The sequence below is a fragment of the Spea bombifrons genome, chromosome 1 (assembly GCF_027358695.1).
Source record: "Spea bombifrons isolate aSpeBom1 chromosome 1, aSpeBom1.2.pri, whole genome shotgun sequence".
NCBI lineage: Eukaryota > Metazoa > Chordata > Amphibia > Anura > Pelobatidae > Spea > Spea bombifrons.
The window spans coordinates 142,361,467-142,379,062 of NC_071087.1; the positions used below are offsets into that span (position 1 = coordinate 142,361,467).

A 17,596-nucleotide genomic window follows, 5' to 3' on the forward strand; every position below is an offset into this window, starting at 1 on the left:
CATCAGCAAATATTTCTTGAGAATAGCAAACCCAAAATAGTTGAGTGTTTTTTTTTGTCAAAGTAGCTCTAAAACACACTTCCAATCCAATTTCAACGATTAGACTCCCTTTTCTAACTTCAATTAGCTTTTGTTGAGGCAATTAGCCAAGGGGTTCACATACTTTTTCAGTATGTGCAAGAAAAATACAATCATGTGCGTGCTATTAGCTAAACATATTGTGTATGTTTATTATTTTAACTTAGATGAGGATATTTTAAGACAAATGTATGCATAAACATTGGTAATTCTTGCACATATATACATACATATACACACACAATTTCAGAGGATCAGTCTACAAGGAGTGCCCGGATAAGATCATACCTGCCATGTCTTGGCTGTGTTTAAATACAAACACAAAACAAAAGTGCTAATAGTTTATATGTAAACATTTTCTTTAGGCAATGTTGTAATACATTACAAACTATGTGGCAGGTTGTAATTTACATATTCAGTTTTGTATACATTTCTATAAAATTACCAAGCTTACAAAATAAAATAGATCCATATCTACCATTATATTCTATTATACAGAATTAGCAAAATCAGCAGGGGGACTACAGGCAAGTACCATACAGTATTAGCCAGTAGACATGTGCACGACGAGCAAAATCGATTTGGACAAAATGTTCATTTCGTTTTTGCCGCATTCGTTTTCGGCAACAATTTTTTTTTTTTTGGATGGAATTCAGTGGTCTTTTTTGATTCAGTATGACATTCATGGGCGTTCCCAATGGGGGGGGGTCCAAGACACCTTCCGAACTCACCTTTCATTATAGAAATAAAAAAAAAGGTTCCCCCAGAGTTAGAAGGCTCAAAGAGGTGCAGTAGCAGCAGTAGACTGGTACATCATAGGCACATGCAGCCCCGTGGAGCAGGACTAAATTTCCCCAATATTATAGATTTAAATGCCTGGTTTTGTCACCAATATTTGTCAATAAAGGATAATAGATGATACTATAGAAAGATAATAAAAAAATGAACTTGTCCACAAATTACAGGTTTGGCTGGTAGCATAAATAGGCAACTATCTTAATTCACTAAACTCTACTCGGGAACAGGGGGGAAATGTCTGCTGCAGTCCCTTTAATACACTACAGTAGTCAGTACAGCTTCTCTAATCCAACCCACAACAGTACATTTTCTGCACTAAAATAAACTATTAATAAACTTGCAGTATGGTAGGTGAGCAACGAGCTTTAATCTCAGCCTCTGCTAAACTGTCACTGTCTCACACTCCAACTCCCATCAGTCTATAACTGCTATTACTGACAAGTTACAATAGCGTCAGCACACATATATAGCTAATGCCTGTCCCTTTCCCTTGTAAATGCTGATTGGCCAGGGTGAAAGGACTGAGTAAGGAAAAACTTCCACAGCCATTTTTTGGCTGCTTCTACCTATCTGTTATAGATATGAACCATATAGGCATTTTCTGGGGAAACAGTCTCTGCATGGACAGGAACGCATGTTACAGAAATTAGAGTTTGCATAGAACTGTTTGTGTAATTGTGGGATTTTATGTCAACATGGGTTATTCGTGCGGGAGCAACTCTGCAAACCAACAACAAAAGTCAAGCAGGATCATTTACAGGCTCCTACTAAAGGAAATATTATATTATAGTAAAATATAATGAGGAGATATCATTTCTCAACATGGTTTGACCACAGAGTGGAGATAAATACAGTCCTTCGACAGTCCTTTACTGAGTTCCCCAATTAGGCAGCCTCTTTGTTTGACCAGCCTTATGCTTAGGTGTATGTTAAATAGACGTGAATAAGACTGAAAACAACAGGCTAGCATTAAAACAAAACAAAAAACACCAATCAACCAGTGCGGCACTTGCTCGCTATACAGGCATTGACTAGAGTGGTTAGTTAGCAGGTCATTTACAGTCTGAAGTCATCAACACCTTGTTATAAAGTGCCAAGTCTGACCAGTTTCTCCTGGAAAAATGACTCGGCGAGGTGACTTTCCAGATACCGATTTCACTATGCATTATACAGGGCCATCCAAGCACTTCTTCCAAAAGAGGTTCACTGGGATTGGCCTTTCATAATGTATGGTGATGTTGAAGTTAAAGTTCTCCTGCAAATTCCTACATTAGTGAATAAACCCCCCTATTCAATGACATCTGTACAGCACTGAGACCTTTTGGTGAGAGAGGTATCTTCCCATATAAAAGTCATGGCACCATGAGAACTGTTGGTCACGCTGGATAAGTCTTATGGCGATGGTCCAAGTATGTAATTTTAATAAAGGCACAAATACTAATACATGTATATTTGTTCTTTAAAAATCAGACATTTGACTGTAAAAATCACAATTACATCATCCATTTACATACATAGATTCTTTCATTAATGTTTATATACTGGCCAATCAAGTTAGGCAACCGACTGTTAATGTACTATGTACATTGTACTTATTCTATGTGCATAAGTCATACCCATTAAAAACCGTAATTTGTAAAATTATCATACATCCTATGTTTTGGGAGTTTCTGCTTTAGTACATTCTACCTCCCAATCAGCACCAGTCTCAGTATCTTCAGGATGTCCATTCCCAGGAGAGATGTTCTTCACCACCGATGAAAAAGAAGTCTCTATGCAGCTAGTAGAGTTTCTGTATGCACTAATGTTCTCTTGTTTGCCAGGACATGCACAAGAGGTAGCAGTATTTGTTAAGCAGGGGTAGGGATCAATTTGTCTAGATTCTGATGAGATGTGGTTTGCAGTTCTCGCGACAGAAAATGGTTTGTGTTGCTCCTCTGAAGACTCCGCTTTGTCTTCTATCGTACGTGCAAGCATGTAGCTGACCTTCCTTTGGTGGGCTAATGCCTCTTCTTTATCATTGAGCTGCAAATCCATTGATGCAAACAGAAACAAGGTTAACAAAAATAATATGTACTGTGTGTACACTTTAGCTCTAACCTAGCATTATTGTTGTAGGCACTTTAGCTCTTTTGATCTTTTCAGTCATAAGATTTCAATAAATGAACGTAAATATGCAGAAAGCAGCATGTATTAACATTTTCCAATATGCTAGGGCTACAGGGGGATTATTGCAAAATACATAAAAAACTAAATACAAAACTCAAGGGTGGCATAAAATCTGATGAAACACACGTTTATCAGTGAGCAGAACATTTCACTCAACACCTTCACTATGCGTTATGGAGAACTAAGTGAGCTTCACTTGCAGGAGGTGGCCCTGTATAATGCATAGTTACATTATATTCAGGATAGCCTTATGTCTGCTCATTCTTGAGACTTTCGAGTTCAAAAAGTTTGCTAAAATGGTGAATGGTTTGCCACATAAAAATTATCAGTGATCTCAATATGTATCTCAATAAAGTAGCCAAGATACTACATATTGTGTTACATTGTGGTTCTTGCTTTAGGATTTATATAGCCTATGACTAAAGTAAAAAAAATGTATAGCCAAATTGGGGTCTTCTAAGAAATGCCTTTCAAACAGATAAAATGTGTTCTCGTTTAAGCAACAACTGATTGACATTGTGATTGCTAAGTTTGTAGGAGATGAACTTGTTGCAGGCACACTTTTTTCACAAACACAAATCATAAGGCTGAGTGTTATATGGATAACTCACCAAGCCTATCAGTATTTTGAGGATCTCTTGAGGGTCATCTTGTGATTCCAAGTTTTTACAGTCAGCAGAAGAAATTAACATGCTCTTTAGCTTTTGGCCCAAACCTTTATATTTATCTCTTGAGAACAAAACCCCTAGAAGAAGAAAAAACAAAGTGTAATTGGAGTGGAGTTTGTGTGAAAAGTTGAAGTTGTATCTTGCGCTAGCTTTCAGTAACCAGGTAGTTGGTCAGTCACTAGGTGTTCCTCATCAAACAGGAAAAATAAGATAGTCCAGATCAATGAGTGAGGGGTCAAAGACAGCATGGGTCTGATGCTATATAGTGGACCAAACACATCTGATACAGTCAATGTACACATCCAAAGGGAATGTGCAGACATCCTAAAGCAGGAGCAGAGAAATGAGCAATTAAATGCTGTGTAAAGTCTAGTTGCACCAAAATCTATACATAAAAATGTAAGAGTAAGTGGCCAAATCAAAGCAGCCAAGAAAGCTATTAATCCTCTGCTCCTCTTGCCAGCTTTTCCAAACATCAAAGCCCACATTAGCAATAGTCAGAAGAATTCTGATTCTGCAGTCCTTTTTCAAAAACCAATTATAAAGTAACCTGGCAGTTTGCGAGGGTATGCTGAAGCCATGCATTGCTTGAACCAGTGATAGAGAAGAAGCATAATACTTTCTATACAGGTATTATGAGCATCTTGGCATATAATAAATATGTTTACTGTGCCGTGGTTTTTCTAGGGGCCAGGAGTATTCTGCAGACGCCTTACACTGGAGACAGGTGCCAAACTTAAGTGTCTTAACTATGATACAGCTCTGATACCTGCCTAACGTAATGAAGAAGAGCTGCCGAAATCACACAAAACTAAACAGTGATATTGATGGAATATGCTGTATGTGAAATAAGAGGGTCAAGGAATTATTAGAATGTGGCAGAAATCCTAAATGTATTTCAATGTCTGGTGTGCATTGTACAAGCTACTGCTAACGTCACTGTAACAAGACTTGTATTACCATCTTCTTTAATATGTTTCCAGCTGTTAAGCCGCTTGCTTCCTTTCTTACAGATCCTTTCTATGTCATTCAAGGGCAGAGTCTCGTCATTCCGGCGTTTCAGTTGCTGCTCAAATGCGATTCGGAAGGCATCGGCCATTATATAAGCTTCTTCCTTACTCTTCTTCTCCATGTCAAACTATCAATTAAAATCATACAAAATTATTTCAGCTCTACCCACAGGGACGTTTATTCGCTAAACAGTGAGTTGTGAGGGCATGCCAGCCAACAATATATATGGGGGGGCACACAAGATACCACAGTCAAACTGGGGGGGCATTAATAATTTCCACCATTAAATCATACCACTGAAAGAAACATACATATATATATATATATTGCCAAAAGTAATGTGCTATGGAATGATACTTTTGTTATTCGACAATACAATACCTGACCATTCAACATGGGAAGCCTGAAGCCACAATTTAGTACGACTAATCCTTGAAATAAATATTATAGAGTAAACAACACAATACCTTAACTTTCCCATTAATGATTTCAGGGCCTAATATTAGACCCTGCTGCCGATATATATAAATATTAGCCCCAGTTGCCGACATATATAGTAATATTAGTCCCTGCTGCCGATATTTATATAAATATATATATAAATATTAGACCCCGCTGCCGATAGCAGGTATAGATCAACACATTAACACACAAACCCAGCTTTGCATGTATAGATCAATTGAAATTCACTTGTGATCTCAGCACTGAAGGTATATATCAAATAAATAGAATCAGACATACAAATCCTGTATTTGCAGGTATACAATAACAATATATGAAACATAGCATTGCAGGTATAGATCAAATAAATACATGGAAACAGCACTGCAGGTATTAATCAACTGAACAAGACATACAAACCCTGTATTTGCAGGTATAGATAAATAATGTATGGAAACATAGCATAGCAGATATGGATCTACAGAATAACACACAAACCTACCTTTGCAGGTATAGATCAATTGGAATTCACATAAAAACACGGCATTAAAGGTATATTTAAAAACCCCTAAATTATAGGTATACATCACAGGTTGCACACCCCAAAGTCAGCCCTGGCGTCTACACTGCCCACATAGAACCTGGCCAGCACCCAGATAACACACATAAGATTTGCCATCTTTGTCCCCAATTAGCCCAGCACAAGTCAACTTTGTCCCCAAACAGCCCGGCCTGTGCCATGTTCGTCCCATATACACCCTGCCTGTGCCATCTTGGTCCCCAAGGCTCAAACATCCTGCTAGTGCCATCTTTGCCCTTCCACAATTATCATTCAGACAATTCATCCACACATTAACTCATGCTCTCCCTCATTCAGACAATTCACCCACATATTAACTCATGCTCTCCCTCATTCAGACAACTCATCCACATATTAACATGCTCTCCCTCATTCAGACAACTCACACACATATTAACTCATGCTCTCCCTCATTCAGACAATTCATCCACATATTAACTCATGCTCTCCCTCATTCAGACAATTCATCCACTTATTAACTCATGCTCTCCCTCATTCAGACAACTCATCCACCTATTAACTCATGCTCTCCCTCATTCAGACAATTCATCCACATATTAACTCATGCTCTCCCTCATTCAGACAATTCATCCACATATTAACTCATGCTCTCCCTCATTCAGACAATTCATCCACATATTAACTCATGCTCTCCCTCATTCAGACAATGCATCTCACTCATTCACACTTTACTTCAATTCAATATTCTTACTACCCTCTTTCTCACTATGTACCCCCACTCCCTCCCTTATCACTTTCTACCCCCGCTCCCTCCCTTATTTCTTTCTACCCCTTCTCCCTCCCTTATCACTTTCTACGCCTTCTCCCTCCCTAATCACTTTCTACCCCCTCTCCCTCCCTTATCACTTTCTACCCCTTCTCCCTCCCTTATCACTTTCTAACCCCTCTCACTCCTCTTTCCCTACTCACTATCTACCCTCTCCCCCTTTGTAGTTCACTCACCTGCGGCCAGAGAACAAGGCTTCCGTCTTCTTGCTCTGCCGCGGCGCCCGCTGCTTCACTGCTGGGCGCCGGAGATGATGTCATATACCGGCGCTCAGCATGAAACGCTGGCACCGCAACGGAGGTAGAGGCCTCGTGGAGGAGACTGAGGGGGGCAGAGCAGTTGCTTGGTGCCCCTCTCTCTCCTCTGCGTAAAAAAAAAACCCAAAAAACTTTGAGGCTGCCCGGACTTAAAGTCCCATTGCGGGACTGTCCTGGGCAATCCGTTGAGTGGTTCCAAATTCGGCGGGTGGGGCAACAGGGGGGGGCAAAGAATAACCTGGCCCCCCTGTAGCGACTCCACTGATGCCACCTACACAATAGATTTCCTCTCGCATAGTTATTTATGCTTTATGAAGGGCCCACTTTGATTATAACATGGACAAAAGTATTGAGACGCCTGACCATTACACCTACAAGGACTTTTATGACATTGTCTGGTAGGGTTGAGGTCAGGGCTCTGTGCGGTCAGTCAAGTTCTTCCACATCAAACTCATCCAACCATGTCTTTATGGGCCTTGCTTTGCGTGCTGGGGCACAGGCATGTCCCCCTTCAGTACACCAAGAAATTTTGGATAATGCTATGTTTCCAACTTTGTGGGAACGGTTTGGGGAAGGCCTTTTTCTATTCCAGCAATCTCAGCCAATATGTTCATAAGACAATCACGTCACCTATTCACACCACAACAAAATAATTCTGGGGTTTCAGCCAATTCAAATTAGAAACACGTCTTCTGATTAAAGTTCATTGAAGTCTACTATTCACAGAACTTGAAACAGAGCATCAGCATTGAGAGGATACATTTAGTTTTTTTCCGGCCCAGTCAAGGTTAGGCAAAAAAGTGCTCATACAAACTGCAGGGTAGGGTTTTCAATGGTTTTAATGGAGCATTTTCTCTGCATTCTGACCATTAACCCCTTAATGACAAAGCCCATACATGTACGGGCTCAAAATGCATTGTTTTCAATGGGTTTAGGGACCGCCCATTGTCCTTAAGGGGTTAAATGTACAATTGCTGTATGCAGTTTGACTGTTGCAAATTATGCTTTCTGCAGGCCATTGTATCTATGATTTATGGATATATCTATATTTCTAGAGGCATTTGCTCATCATTCACATATTATCAAAACCCCACAGCATACTCAATGTCATCACCTAATCTATGTGATATGCCCTCTACACTCATAATAATAAGGCACCAAATTATGTGTGCTCCATGGAGAACTCTCCCCAAAATTCACCATCAATTGAAGAAGACCTGGAGTTTACCTCTTGCCTGAGTTGGAGAAGCTGTTTTCGAGTTGCTGCTGACATTTTGGCGCAGGAACAGGGATTTCCGCCCGTGCTGCAGGTACATGCCCCAAGCACCGCCAGCTGGGAAGCACACAAACCACACGTCAATGCAATATTCATGAGTATAATTATCACACAGCATTCCAATTTGTTACGTTGGTCACCAGGGAACAGCATAAGGTTCAAGAATAAGGGCAGAAGGCTAGTTTTAAACCTGTTCCTTCGACGTCAATTAAACTAAACTATGGTTCTTCAATGAAAGATCCAGGTTCACATTGCCCTGCTATAGTGAGGTCCAATTTCAGCTGCTAGCACAGTTTTCCCACCACTAATACTCAGGAAACACAATCTCACGGGGCGTATGTTTTTTTCTCTGAGAAAAATGCAGTCTTTGTTATAGAGCACAATGTTCATATCTATACAATTCTTGGGTCAAAAAAAATTACCTCGAGGGCCGTAACCTCTGTTAAGTTACTTTTACCAAGAGGTACGTTATCTTGGAACATTTTCTGCTGTTTCACATCAAGCATTGCAAGGAGCTCCTGGCACCGTTGGCTTACAACTATACAAAGAAAGCAGGAAGAAATAAATAGGTGCACAAAGGTACTAGAAACTACACAGTACAAGTCATTCTTCTGACTTGCCATAGGGTCATACTAGCCTAAAACAGTTCAGAGAAGACTTTTATATAATAAGGACTGGCTTTTCTTATAAAAAAGAGTTAGCAGAATAATGCTTTTCTAATGTTAAGGGGTATCAACAATTCATTCCCTATCTCATGAAGCTCAGCAGAAGGGGATGACATCTTAGGTCTAAGGTCAGCAACCATCTATTGTTCTACTAGGAGTAAAAAAAAATAATAATTAAATAAATTAGGGCCAATTCTGATCCCATGGAAGTAATACCACAAAAGCTGGCAGTTATAATCAGGACAGAGTCCATTGGTCTATATAGGCTGAGCACAATTTTCTTGTAGGCTACAGTGATGACAGACAATATCAGGAGACCAACAGGAGAAAAACATTCTGCTTACTCGTGTTTTCAGATTTAAGAGCCTTAACCTCACTTGTCCGTAATTCCAGAGTTTCTTTAAGTGCTACGTTATCACAAGATAATCTAGAATGGGGAGAAAGAACAATCAAAGTTTTATTCCCATTTTGCAATAAAAAATAAAATCTCAGAAAAAAAAAACATGAAAACATTAAAACAGACAACATCAACCAGTTCCAGTACACACTTTAACTAACAAGAAAGGAAACGTTCCCCAGTAAGAAACGCTGTCAAAAAAAAAAACATTAAAATTACTGCATTACTAAATAAAAAGTGCTATATACCGGTATAGATGGGGAAAGTAGAGTCATAACTAAACTTGTAAATTAAAATTGCTTATAGCACTCAATTTACTTGGGGATAATCAGTTCAATTTTAGTTTGTCTAGTTTCCTATCCTGAAGTTCTTGCCCTTCTCATCATCCTTCCTTACAAAGGCTGCCTGAAGCAATCAACAACAATCAGCAAAGTTACAATACGGCAGAGATAGTTTAAGGGGGGGGGTGAATAATCACGTAGATCTTGGGGGGGTAGGATGGATGCCTCATATTATATATAGCTCGATGTCCTTTCCTGAATGAAAATATATGGAATCTTGGAAGGGTTGAATTTGAAGGATTTTTTTTAACTATATATATATATATATATATATATATATATATATATATATATATAATGATTTCTGCATTTTTACAATTAGGTCCTGTCCCTACAAATGTGGATGCAATGGCATTTCAACACACAGAGCTTAGAAACTCAAGCTTGTCCCCATCAAGGTCCTTTCATGATGGGTTCAAGCTCAAATCATGAACTCCATCTGACAGGCCTATAGTCAAGTAGATAAATCAATTTCAATATATAAGACTGGGTTCATGAATTGAGCCCAAGAAGCAGCAATAAACCTAATAGGACTCAAACCTTTTTTCTGGCTATTAGGTCAAGAGGGCCTCCACTTTGGTCCAAAGTCCAGAGACAGATTTCATTTTTGATGCAGCACTGTCATTGTTATACCACACAGGAAGTTTACAGGAAACAGAGTGATATCCTTCACACGGGTCTCCTTCACCCTTAATAAGAAGCCAAGCGCGTACCGAGCTGTATCTTGATTGCCATTAACCTCTCCCCAATATCACTAAGACACATGCACAGCATAACAGACCTGGCTAAAAGCTCCTTCATCAAAATGCTAGTTTTAAGTTGGACTTTAGATAAATAGGAAACCACAGGCCCTACAAGCTCCTAAGCAGAATAGAAATAACCCGTAAAATGGTATTAATTGTTAGTACCAAATACTGGGCTGTAGACCAAAGCCAATAAAGAGTTCCAAGAATCTGACAACAATAAAGCTTGACGCAGGACGAGAAAAAACGTATTTACTTTAATACCGTACTCAAACAATGTTTCATTTTCTTTTTTCCTAGCATTTATTCTTTTACGTGTGGGAACATACGGTCTGGCAGACAACCATTAATTGTGTTCTTGTTAGCCCGATAACTCTGTTTCTTAAACAAATCAGTTTGATGTGAAAAGTATCGCCCATGTAATGCAAAACCTAGCTGTACATACCGGTCGTACTTCTCCTTCCAAGACTCTTCTTGGTTTTTTAGTCTGACCTGATCAAACTCAATTTCCCACTGCAAAACATTTATTTCCTGGGGGAAGAATACAAAGTCGAGGTAAACATACATGGTTATGTAAGTAGTGATGGTGTGGTCTTTTTTTGCTGGGCAGTGCTTGATGGACCACAATACCTATAGATATTTCACATGGTTTAACAACTGGTATTTGACTTCAGTGATTATTAACCACAACCCAACCTGAAACCCTACTTGACCGGTGCTTTCCAGGGAGTGCCATAAATAACCTTTTACTAGATATGCCTTACTATGATCTTGAAGCTTAATGGGGATTATGAATAAATAGTAATTATTGTACAAAGGGAAGTAGTTACCATAGCAACCAAAACTACTTTGCAACAACAATCACTCCGTATACATAACCTCCATTAATATTCACCAAAATGGAGATATCCTTGTGACGGTCAGCCGGTAAAAGACCTAAGCATCACTAATCTGCAAAACCATTACGGGGAAGTATGAACCCATGGAATGAAGTTTATTTGTCATGGAAGCAAAGCATTCTGACACATTAAGGACAAATGTACTCACTTTTTCCAAAGATTGCCGCTGCTCCTCTGCTTTTTGAAGCATCACCTTTGTATGGCTTGTCGCTTTGTCAAAGACGGCCTGAAATTGATATATCAATAAGAAATAACAAATACAATCATCCAGTCAACACATAAACTGTCTGGCTGTACTGTTAAAAAGTCCCCCTTAGGCCCCCTTCAGGTACCTGGGAGCTCTTCATGTTTGACCCAGAGTACTTGGTAAAGCATGGGTTCCCTTCGTCAGGTTATTCTTTCCCTGGGCAGAGTAGCAATGTCTGACCCCACCCATTCCCCACCCTCTAAAGGCTTAGTCCTGCCCTTCAGGAATCCACCTTCGCTGAAGATGGAATGCCCAGAGTAGTCTACCCTGGTAATTTTTCAGGTGGCAGTACTAACAATAAAAGGGCACATACATACATGTTATCTGTGATCAGCCAGGTCTTACTTAACAGTCCATTTCAGTAGATTATGCAAGTAATTCTGGTACTGGTTCTTGCATATAAGAAATGCGGGTTATGGGCAGAAAAGTCTTTACCTGCCCTAGGCCTGACCCATGAGAGAACTCCAAGACGTCCCTCACGGCTGCCATCCTCACTATGGAGTGCCAGTATGCTGTGCCCCATCTATGGAGGCTTGTGTCAGCTTGGCCATAGTGTAACTAATAGTGATCAGAGATCTCCCATTGAGCTGCAGCAAACTAGGGGCCTAATTGCCCAAGAGGGCAATCTGCCTCTAGGTTTTGCAGCAGGGGACTATAGCCAACCCAGACCTGCCGCCCTAGTCCAGAATATGCCACTGGTTGGGGACGTGAGATGCTACTAAACAGCTGTAGATATCATAAAGTACTTTTGGAAACAACGTCTAACAGAAAAGATCCATGATCTCCAGTCTGATGTATTTCATACCCGCTACCACTCTTTGATGAACACAAGAAACAGTTTACTTCTGGGTTATATTACTGTCCATTCTCTTTTTCAGTAAACTGCCGGGACTTTGCTTGCGGGACAAATTAGTTACTTATGTGTAAAATACAGAATTGGAGGCAATATTTTTTCTTGCACACTCACCATACTCTGTAAGATCTTCAGTGCCTCGTCCTTCCCATCAAGCTGTCGCTGAGAGGCCTCAAGCTCAATTCTTAAAAGATCTACCTCCTGAAACCAAATCAAACTATAATGAACTAACCTATAATAAAGGTGACATGTTTGGTTTTGTTATTAGAAAGAAATCAAACTAAGCAGGGCTTAAACAACCAAATCATGTTTGGTTGAATTCTTAAAAAAGTGATCCAGTTTCCTTAAAACATGGGATGATGATACAACCGCATCTTAAATCTTTTTACATCACCAAGGAACACATGGGGTAATCTACGCACCGCTCTATGCATGAAGCTAAATATCGTGAAGGGGGTTTTGTTTTAAACCAGTTGGGTAAAGGTCACACCAGTCTCACAACCCAATAATTACACTTGTAAGTTATAAGGGTCTCTCACCGAAACCCATCTGTATGTTCATCTATGCACATGGGGCATCAGTGATCAAGTAAACTTGGAGCACAGTATGCTGGTTGAGGGGTCCAAGCTCAGGTGATCTGGTACCTTTGTTTTAGAAAACAATACCGGGGTATGAAATAGAATCAAGTAAAAATGTGCAATAAATCACGTGAAGATTTCCTCGAGGAGCCCACTCTTCCTTAGATGTAAGGAACTTAGTTTTTACTTTTTCAAGAGGGTGGGAGATAAGTTTAAAAACCTTCCAGCAGAAGTGGTTGAGGCTAATAGAGTTAGGAAATGTAAAGGTAAAGAAAAAATGACCCAGTATTACATTTTTATAATACTGTACAAAGCTCCAATCCGTTAAAATAATAATAAAAAGTATAAATAACATAATTTGCCTTGGTGTTATTCACTTGATTATGTTGGAAATTCACATCAGAGATCAGTAACGTTTTCCTCCCCAGAGGCAGATGCTGGAAAATACTTGGAAAAGGCACGTTTTAGTCAAGCACTGACCTCTGTTAATTCTTGAAGACGCTGCCTGAGATCATCGTTGGATATTTCAGAGCCAGCATCTGTAAAGCAATGCAGAAACAGGGTTACGCGACTCTACCTGATCCCGGGGGGGGGGCAAATAATTGGTGATTTCTAAATGACACCATGAATCTCTCCAATTACACACATTTCTGATACGGCTTCCACACTGCTAACTTCCATTTCATTACTTAAGCTTCCAAAGGCTGTCTTGTACAGCGGGCAATTACTTTCAAGGGATCCATGTATAAAGTGGATATAGAGGCAAAATGTGGTTATTGTTAAACTTATTTGCATGAGCCTACCCAGAATCCCTTGTGGTTGTGGCAGCACCATGAGATTTCTGAGGGAAAAACAAGCCTTCTGGCTTGTCTGGTGTCTGTAGATGAGTGTTTAATAATGCTTCTACTACCCCTTAAGTTTAGTGGAAGGGTTTTCCATCACCTTTACCTGCCATAACGTATGTAATGGTATTCCTTAAGCTTAAGATACACCTTCGTCTTACCGATGCTGTTTTGCCGGCACCTGGTATAGCCTTCTGTACCGTGTTTAGGAACTTTTTCATCCGACATCCGGTGTTTAGCATGGTGGGAACTCGACATGGCAAGATCGTCTTCCTTCTTAATTAGAGAGTAATGGCCCTGGGTTTCAGAGCCTTTTCTCAGTTTGAATGTATGGACCACCTGTCCTTCTAGTGCTTCATATAGACCCCCTGGTTTCCGCCCAAAACCTTCTCCCAAATCTCCGCCTGCCATGAAGTCTTCTTCCTCCTCTGACCCGCATTCGCACTCCGTAGCCACAGATTCACTCATTGCCACCACAATGTGGTTTGGACAGGTGTCCCGCTCTGCAAAAACCCAACAAAAAATAAATTACAAAAGCAAAAACAATTCAAAGGGTTTTTTATTAAATGTATATAAAGCATGGATGCCAACACCATACATGAAAGGTCTTCCTCCCACGGCAAAATAGTGGAATTTATATTGTTTCACCTAAGAACAATTCTTTGCTATTAAAAACGCTGAGTATTTTTGTAGAAGGACTCTGACGTCGCAGCTGCCTCGTTGCTTTCATCAACCACAGCACTAACAACTCTCACTATACATATATGTTCTCCCCAACCCCCCTCTGCTGCTTTTAAGGATTGTGGGATTCTGTGGCATTATCGTCTAAATCAGGGGCGGGCTGGGCAGGGGGGCAATTGCCCCCCAGGCCGCCCGAAATCTAATCTAAACGGCTGCTGGGTGCTGATGCCGCCGGCCGGAGCTACTTTAATACTTTTTTTAAAAAAATTTAATATGGCAAACCGGATCGGCTATTAAATGAAAAAAGAAAATAGTATTAAAGCAGCGCTGGCAGACGGCATCAGCACCCAGCAGCCGTATGCGATGGCCGCCAAGTGATGGGAGCAGCGTGAGGGGTGAAAGCTCCGCCCCCTCGCACTCACCTTTCACCCCTCACGCTGCTCCCATCACTATGCGGCATCAGACTGCTGGAAATCGAATCTAAACGGCCGCTGGGTGCTGATGCTGCCGGCCGGCGCTACTTTAATACTTTATTTATTTTTAATATGGCAAGCCAATCCTTGCCAAAAAGGATTAAAGTAGCTCCGGCCGGTGGCATCAGCACCCAGCGGCCGTTTAGATAAGTTTTCCAGCAGTCTGATGGCTGCATAGTGATTGGAGCAGCGTGAGGGGTGAAAGGTGAGTGCGAGGTGGCGGAGCCCCCCAGGCCTTAGGCTGCCAGCCCTCCCCTGGTCTAAAACAAATAATGTAACCTTTAATACTGTCACCTGTAGAATATTGTTTAAAAAAATAAATTATATATATATATATATATATATATATACAGTCCACTTGTGTCTGTCTTGATTCAAAAAACTAAAATTCATAACACCCGGGGGCAGCTGATCAACAACCATTCATAATAAGTCCTGTGTGTGTGTGATTATTATGGATGACTATATAGAGATATATACCGTATATACACACATACATATAAATATATATATAAATATATATATATATATATATATATATATATATATATATAACATAGAGGTGCGAAATATGTAAGATATGCTCCACAATAATGATGATGATATTTTGCAGGGCCCTCAGGTTGTCTTAAAGTGAGATAATCTTATGTTCTTTTTCACTGTGCCCCCTCCCCTATTATAATAATAGCAGGGATGTGCTGGTGATCTATAGATACTCATATACAATTCATGTGATATAACTGGTTCTTAAAATGTTTAATGAAAGTTGGCAGGTGGAACATTACTTAGTGAAGTGACGAATTACATGATGTACGGTAATATAGGTATTAGTGACCCGGGGCATCGGATTAATGACATGCACTACTATCACCCCACATGGAGTGGGGCTTCTGTCCCGGCTGCTGGGAATTGTAGTTTCCATTAACTTTCCTACCCCAAGGTCTCACCACGATGACAACTACGTGGAGCCTTTGAAACTATCAGATATTATCAGCAATCCATCAGGGGCCATGGTGACGATGACGATGATGTCATTATCCCGGTAGTAATCTGCACCGAGTGGGAACATGCGAACCTATCAGTCCTGCGCTATCCCCTTGTTCTGTAAACATGTTACAGACTCATAGAGTCACCAACTAAACAGAACGTACGCCGGGGAGGAAATAGTGGAAAGGGGCACTCCTACGGGGGATCCGGTCGGGCTGAAGTTTCCGTGCCCGATGCCTGCCGCGTGAAAGGCGAATCAGAGCAGGAGCGTAGTACACTCACTCCCTGCTATACCACACGCCTTGAGCGTTTCAGTCAGCTTCCTCCATTTACCGGGATTTCCCCGGAGAGCTACAGGTTCCACGATTCTAACGTAAAGCGAGATCTGATCGTGAAAGGACATGAGCTGGAGCAGCTCGGCGCTTACCTGCTGGGTTGGGTGGGAGCAGTCCGGGGACTCCCTGACACCTCGAGACGTAGCAGCCGGGGGACTCCCTGACACCACGAGACGTAGCAGCCCTGCCGGGGTTCTCACTTCCAGGTTTGCCCTCACCCACCGTGACCTCTTCCTACGCAAAACGTGTCCTCCCCTCTGTCACATGGGGTGGGGCAGGGGCTCGGCTGCTCAGGTAATGGGAGGTCACCTGTACGCAGCCCGGTTATTCTATTTAACAATCGGGTGACACCTTTCTGGACTGGGGAACAATCACAGGCTTCTGGATCTAGAATATGGAGAATCGAGTGAAAGGACAGGAGATCACATCACAGCCTCTAGATTGTAAGCTCTTTTGAACAGGGCCCTCCTCACCTGTTTTTCTGTAAGTCAGATTGTTATGTATTATGCCACTTATGTCTTGTCTACCCATTGCACAGTGCTACGGAATATGACGGCGCTATATATAAACAAATTAAAATAAAAAAAACCTCATGCCTTGGGACCCTTGGATAGCTGCTTTTTCCCAAGGCAGCGCAGTGCTGCCATAAGTGTCTCTCTGAACCAACGCCCCATGGAGATCTACCCTACAAGGAAAAACCTTTTTTTTTTTCTCTCTTCTCTTCTTCCCCAATTTCTCTCAGTCCTTTGTCCCCCTCTTATTCCCCCCCCCCGGCCCCTGTTGGTTGTTGCCAATCGACGACAACCCTGTCTATACGCCACTGCATACGCTATCTATAAGCGATCAAGACAACACATAAGGTACAAAAAAAAAAAAAATACTGTCGACAATGTTTGATCGGCTATTTTACATGTTGTTCACGTACATACTGTACCAGTCATCTCTGTATGTAATCGCTTTTATTTATGTACAATGATTAACATCACCCTCTCTGACAGCTTTTACATATTTAGCATGTGCCTTGCAATCTGTTCTGTGACTGGATGTACTTTTGTTTTATGATCCATCCACTGTACCAATGTCAACATTAATAAACAGATTTTAAAAAAAAATAACCTTATGCCAAACTGAAATAGTTCCATACAGCAGGCCAGTGGTCACCACCAGAGAACCACATCTCCTCCATGTTCTTATCAAGCATGAGATCTGCTCAGTGTGGCTCCTCTGGATCGTGGAAGGAAAGAAATAAATTCCCTTAATAACACTCAGTGCCACAAAAAAAGATGTTTCTCTCCGGTTCTTCCAACATGATAATGTATTCTGTTACCTTTCATCTCTCCTGAACCATCTTACGGGCCAAGCCTTATGACTTTTCATGTAAGAAGAGCAAAACTGGCCCAGCACAAGAAACATGCAAATAGAAAACAAAGTTTGCCTTCACTCGGTCCAAGTCCACATACTGTGTGTTTATACATCATTTCCTTTGGCTG

General features: G+C 40.9%; 1 protein-coding gene across 1 annotated transcript; it reads right to left on the bottom strand.

Annotated features, from left to right (window-relative positions):
* Window positions 1-2,283: 2,283 nt before the first annotated feature.
* Window positions 2,284-16,502, bottom strand: CCDC125 (coiled-coil domain containing 125). Its single transcript, XM_053457851.1, has 13 exons — window positions 16,274-16,502; window positions 16,199-16,239; window positions 13,792-14,133; window positions 13,269-13,327; window positions 12,325-12,411; window positions 11,259-11,336; window positions 10,657-10,742; window positions 9,075-9,157; window positions 8,488-8,603; window positions 8,018-8,122; window positions 4,674-4,851; window positions 3,657-3,790; window positions 2,284-2,901 (listed from the first exon to the last, which is right to left on the bottom strand). Exons 3-13 carry the CDS (start codon window positions 14,096-14,098, stop codon window positions 2,530-2,532), a joined length of 1,605 nt encoding a protein of 534 aa, XP_053313826.1. The 5' UTR covers window positions 14,099-14,133; window positions 16,199-16,239; window positions 16,274-16,502; the 3' UTR covers window positions 2,284-2,529.
* Window positions 16,503-17,596: the final 1,094 nt, after the last annotated feature.

What these genes read in the sequence shown, in the direction of transcription:
- CCDC125 (XM_053457851.1), bottom strand. Translation starts at nt 14,098, where the DNA reads ATGAGTGAATCTGTGGCTACGGAGTGCGAATGCGGGTCAGAGGAGGAA. An exon ending in GTGCCGGCAAAACAGCATCG is followed by an intron (nt 13,328 to 13,791) that starts GTAAGACGAAGG and finishes ATTGCTTTACAG; the next exon opens with ATGCTGGCTCTGAAATATCC. An exon ending in TGAAGATCTTACAGAGTATG is followed by an intron (nt 11,337 to 12,324) that starts GTGAGTGTGCAA and finishes TATCAATTTCAG; the next exon opens with GCCGTCTTTGACAAAGCGAC.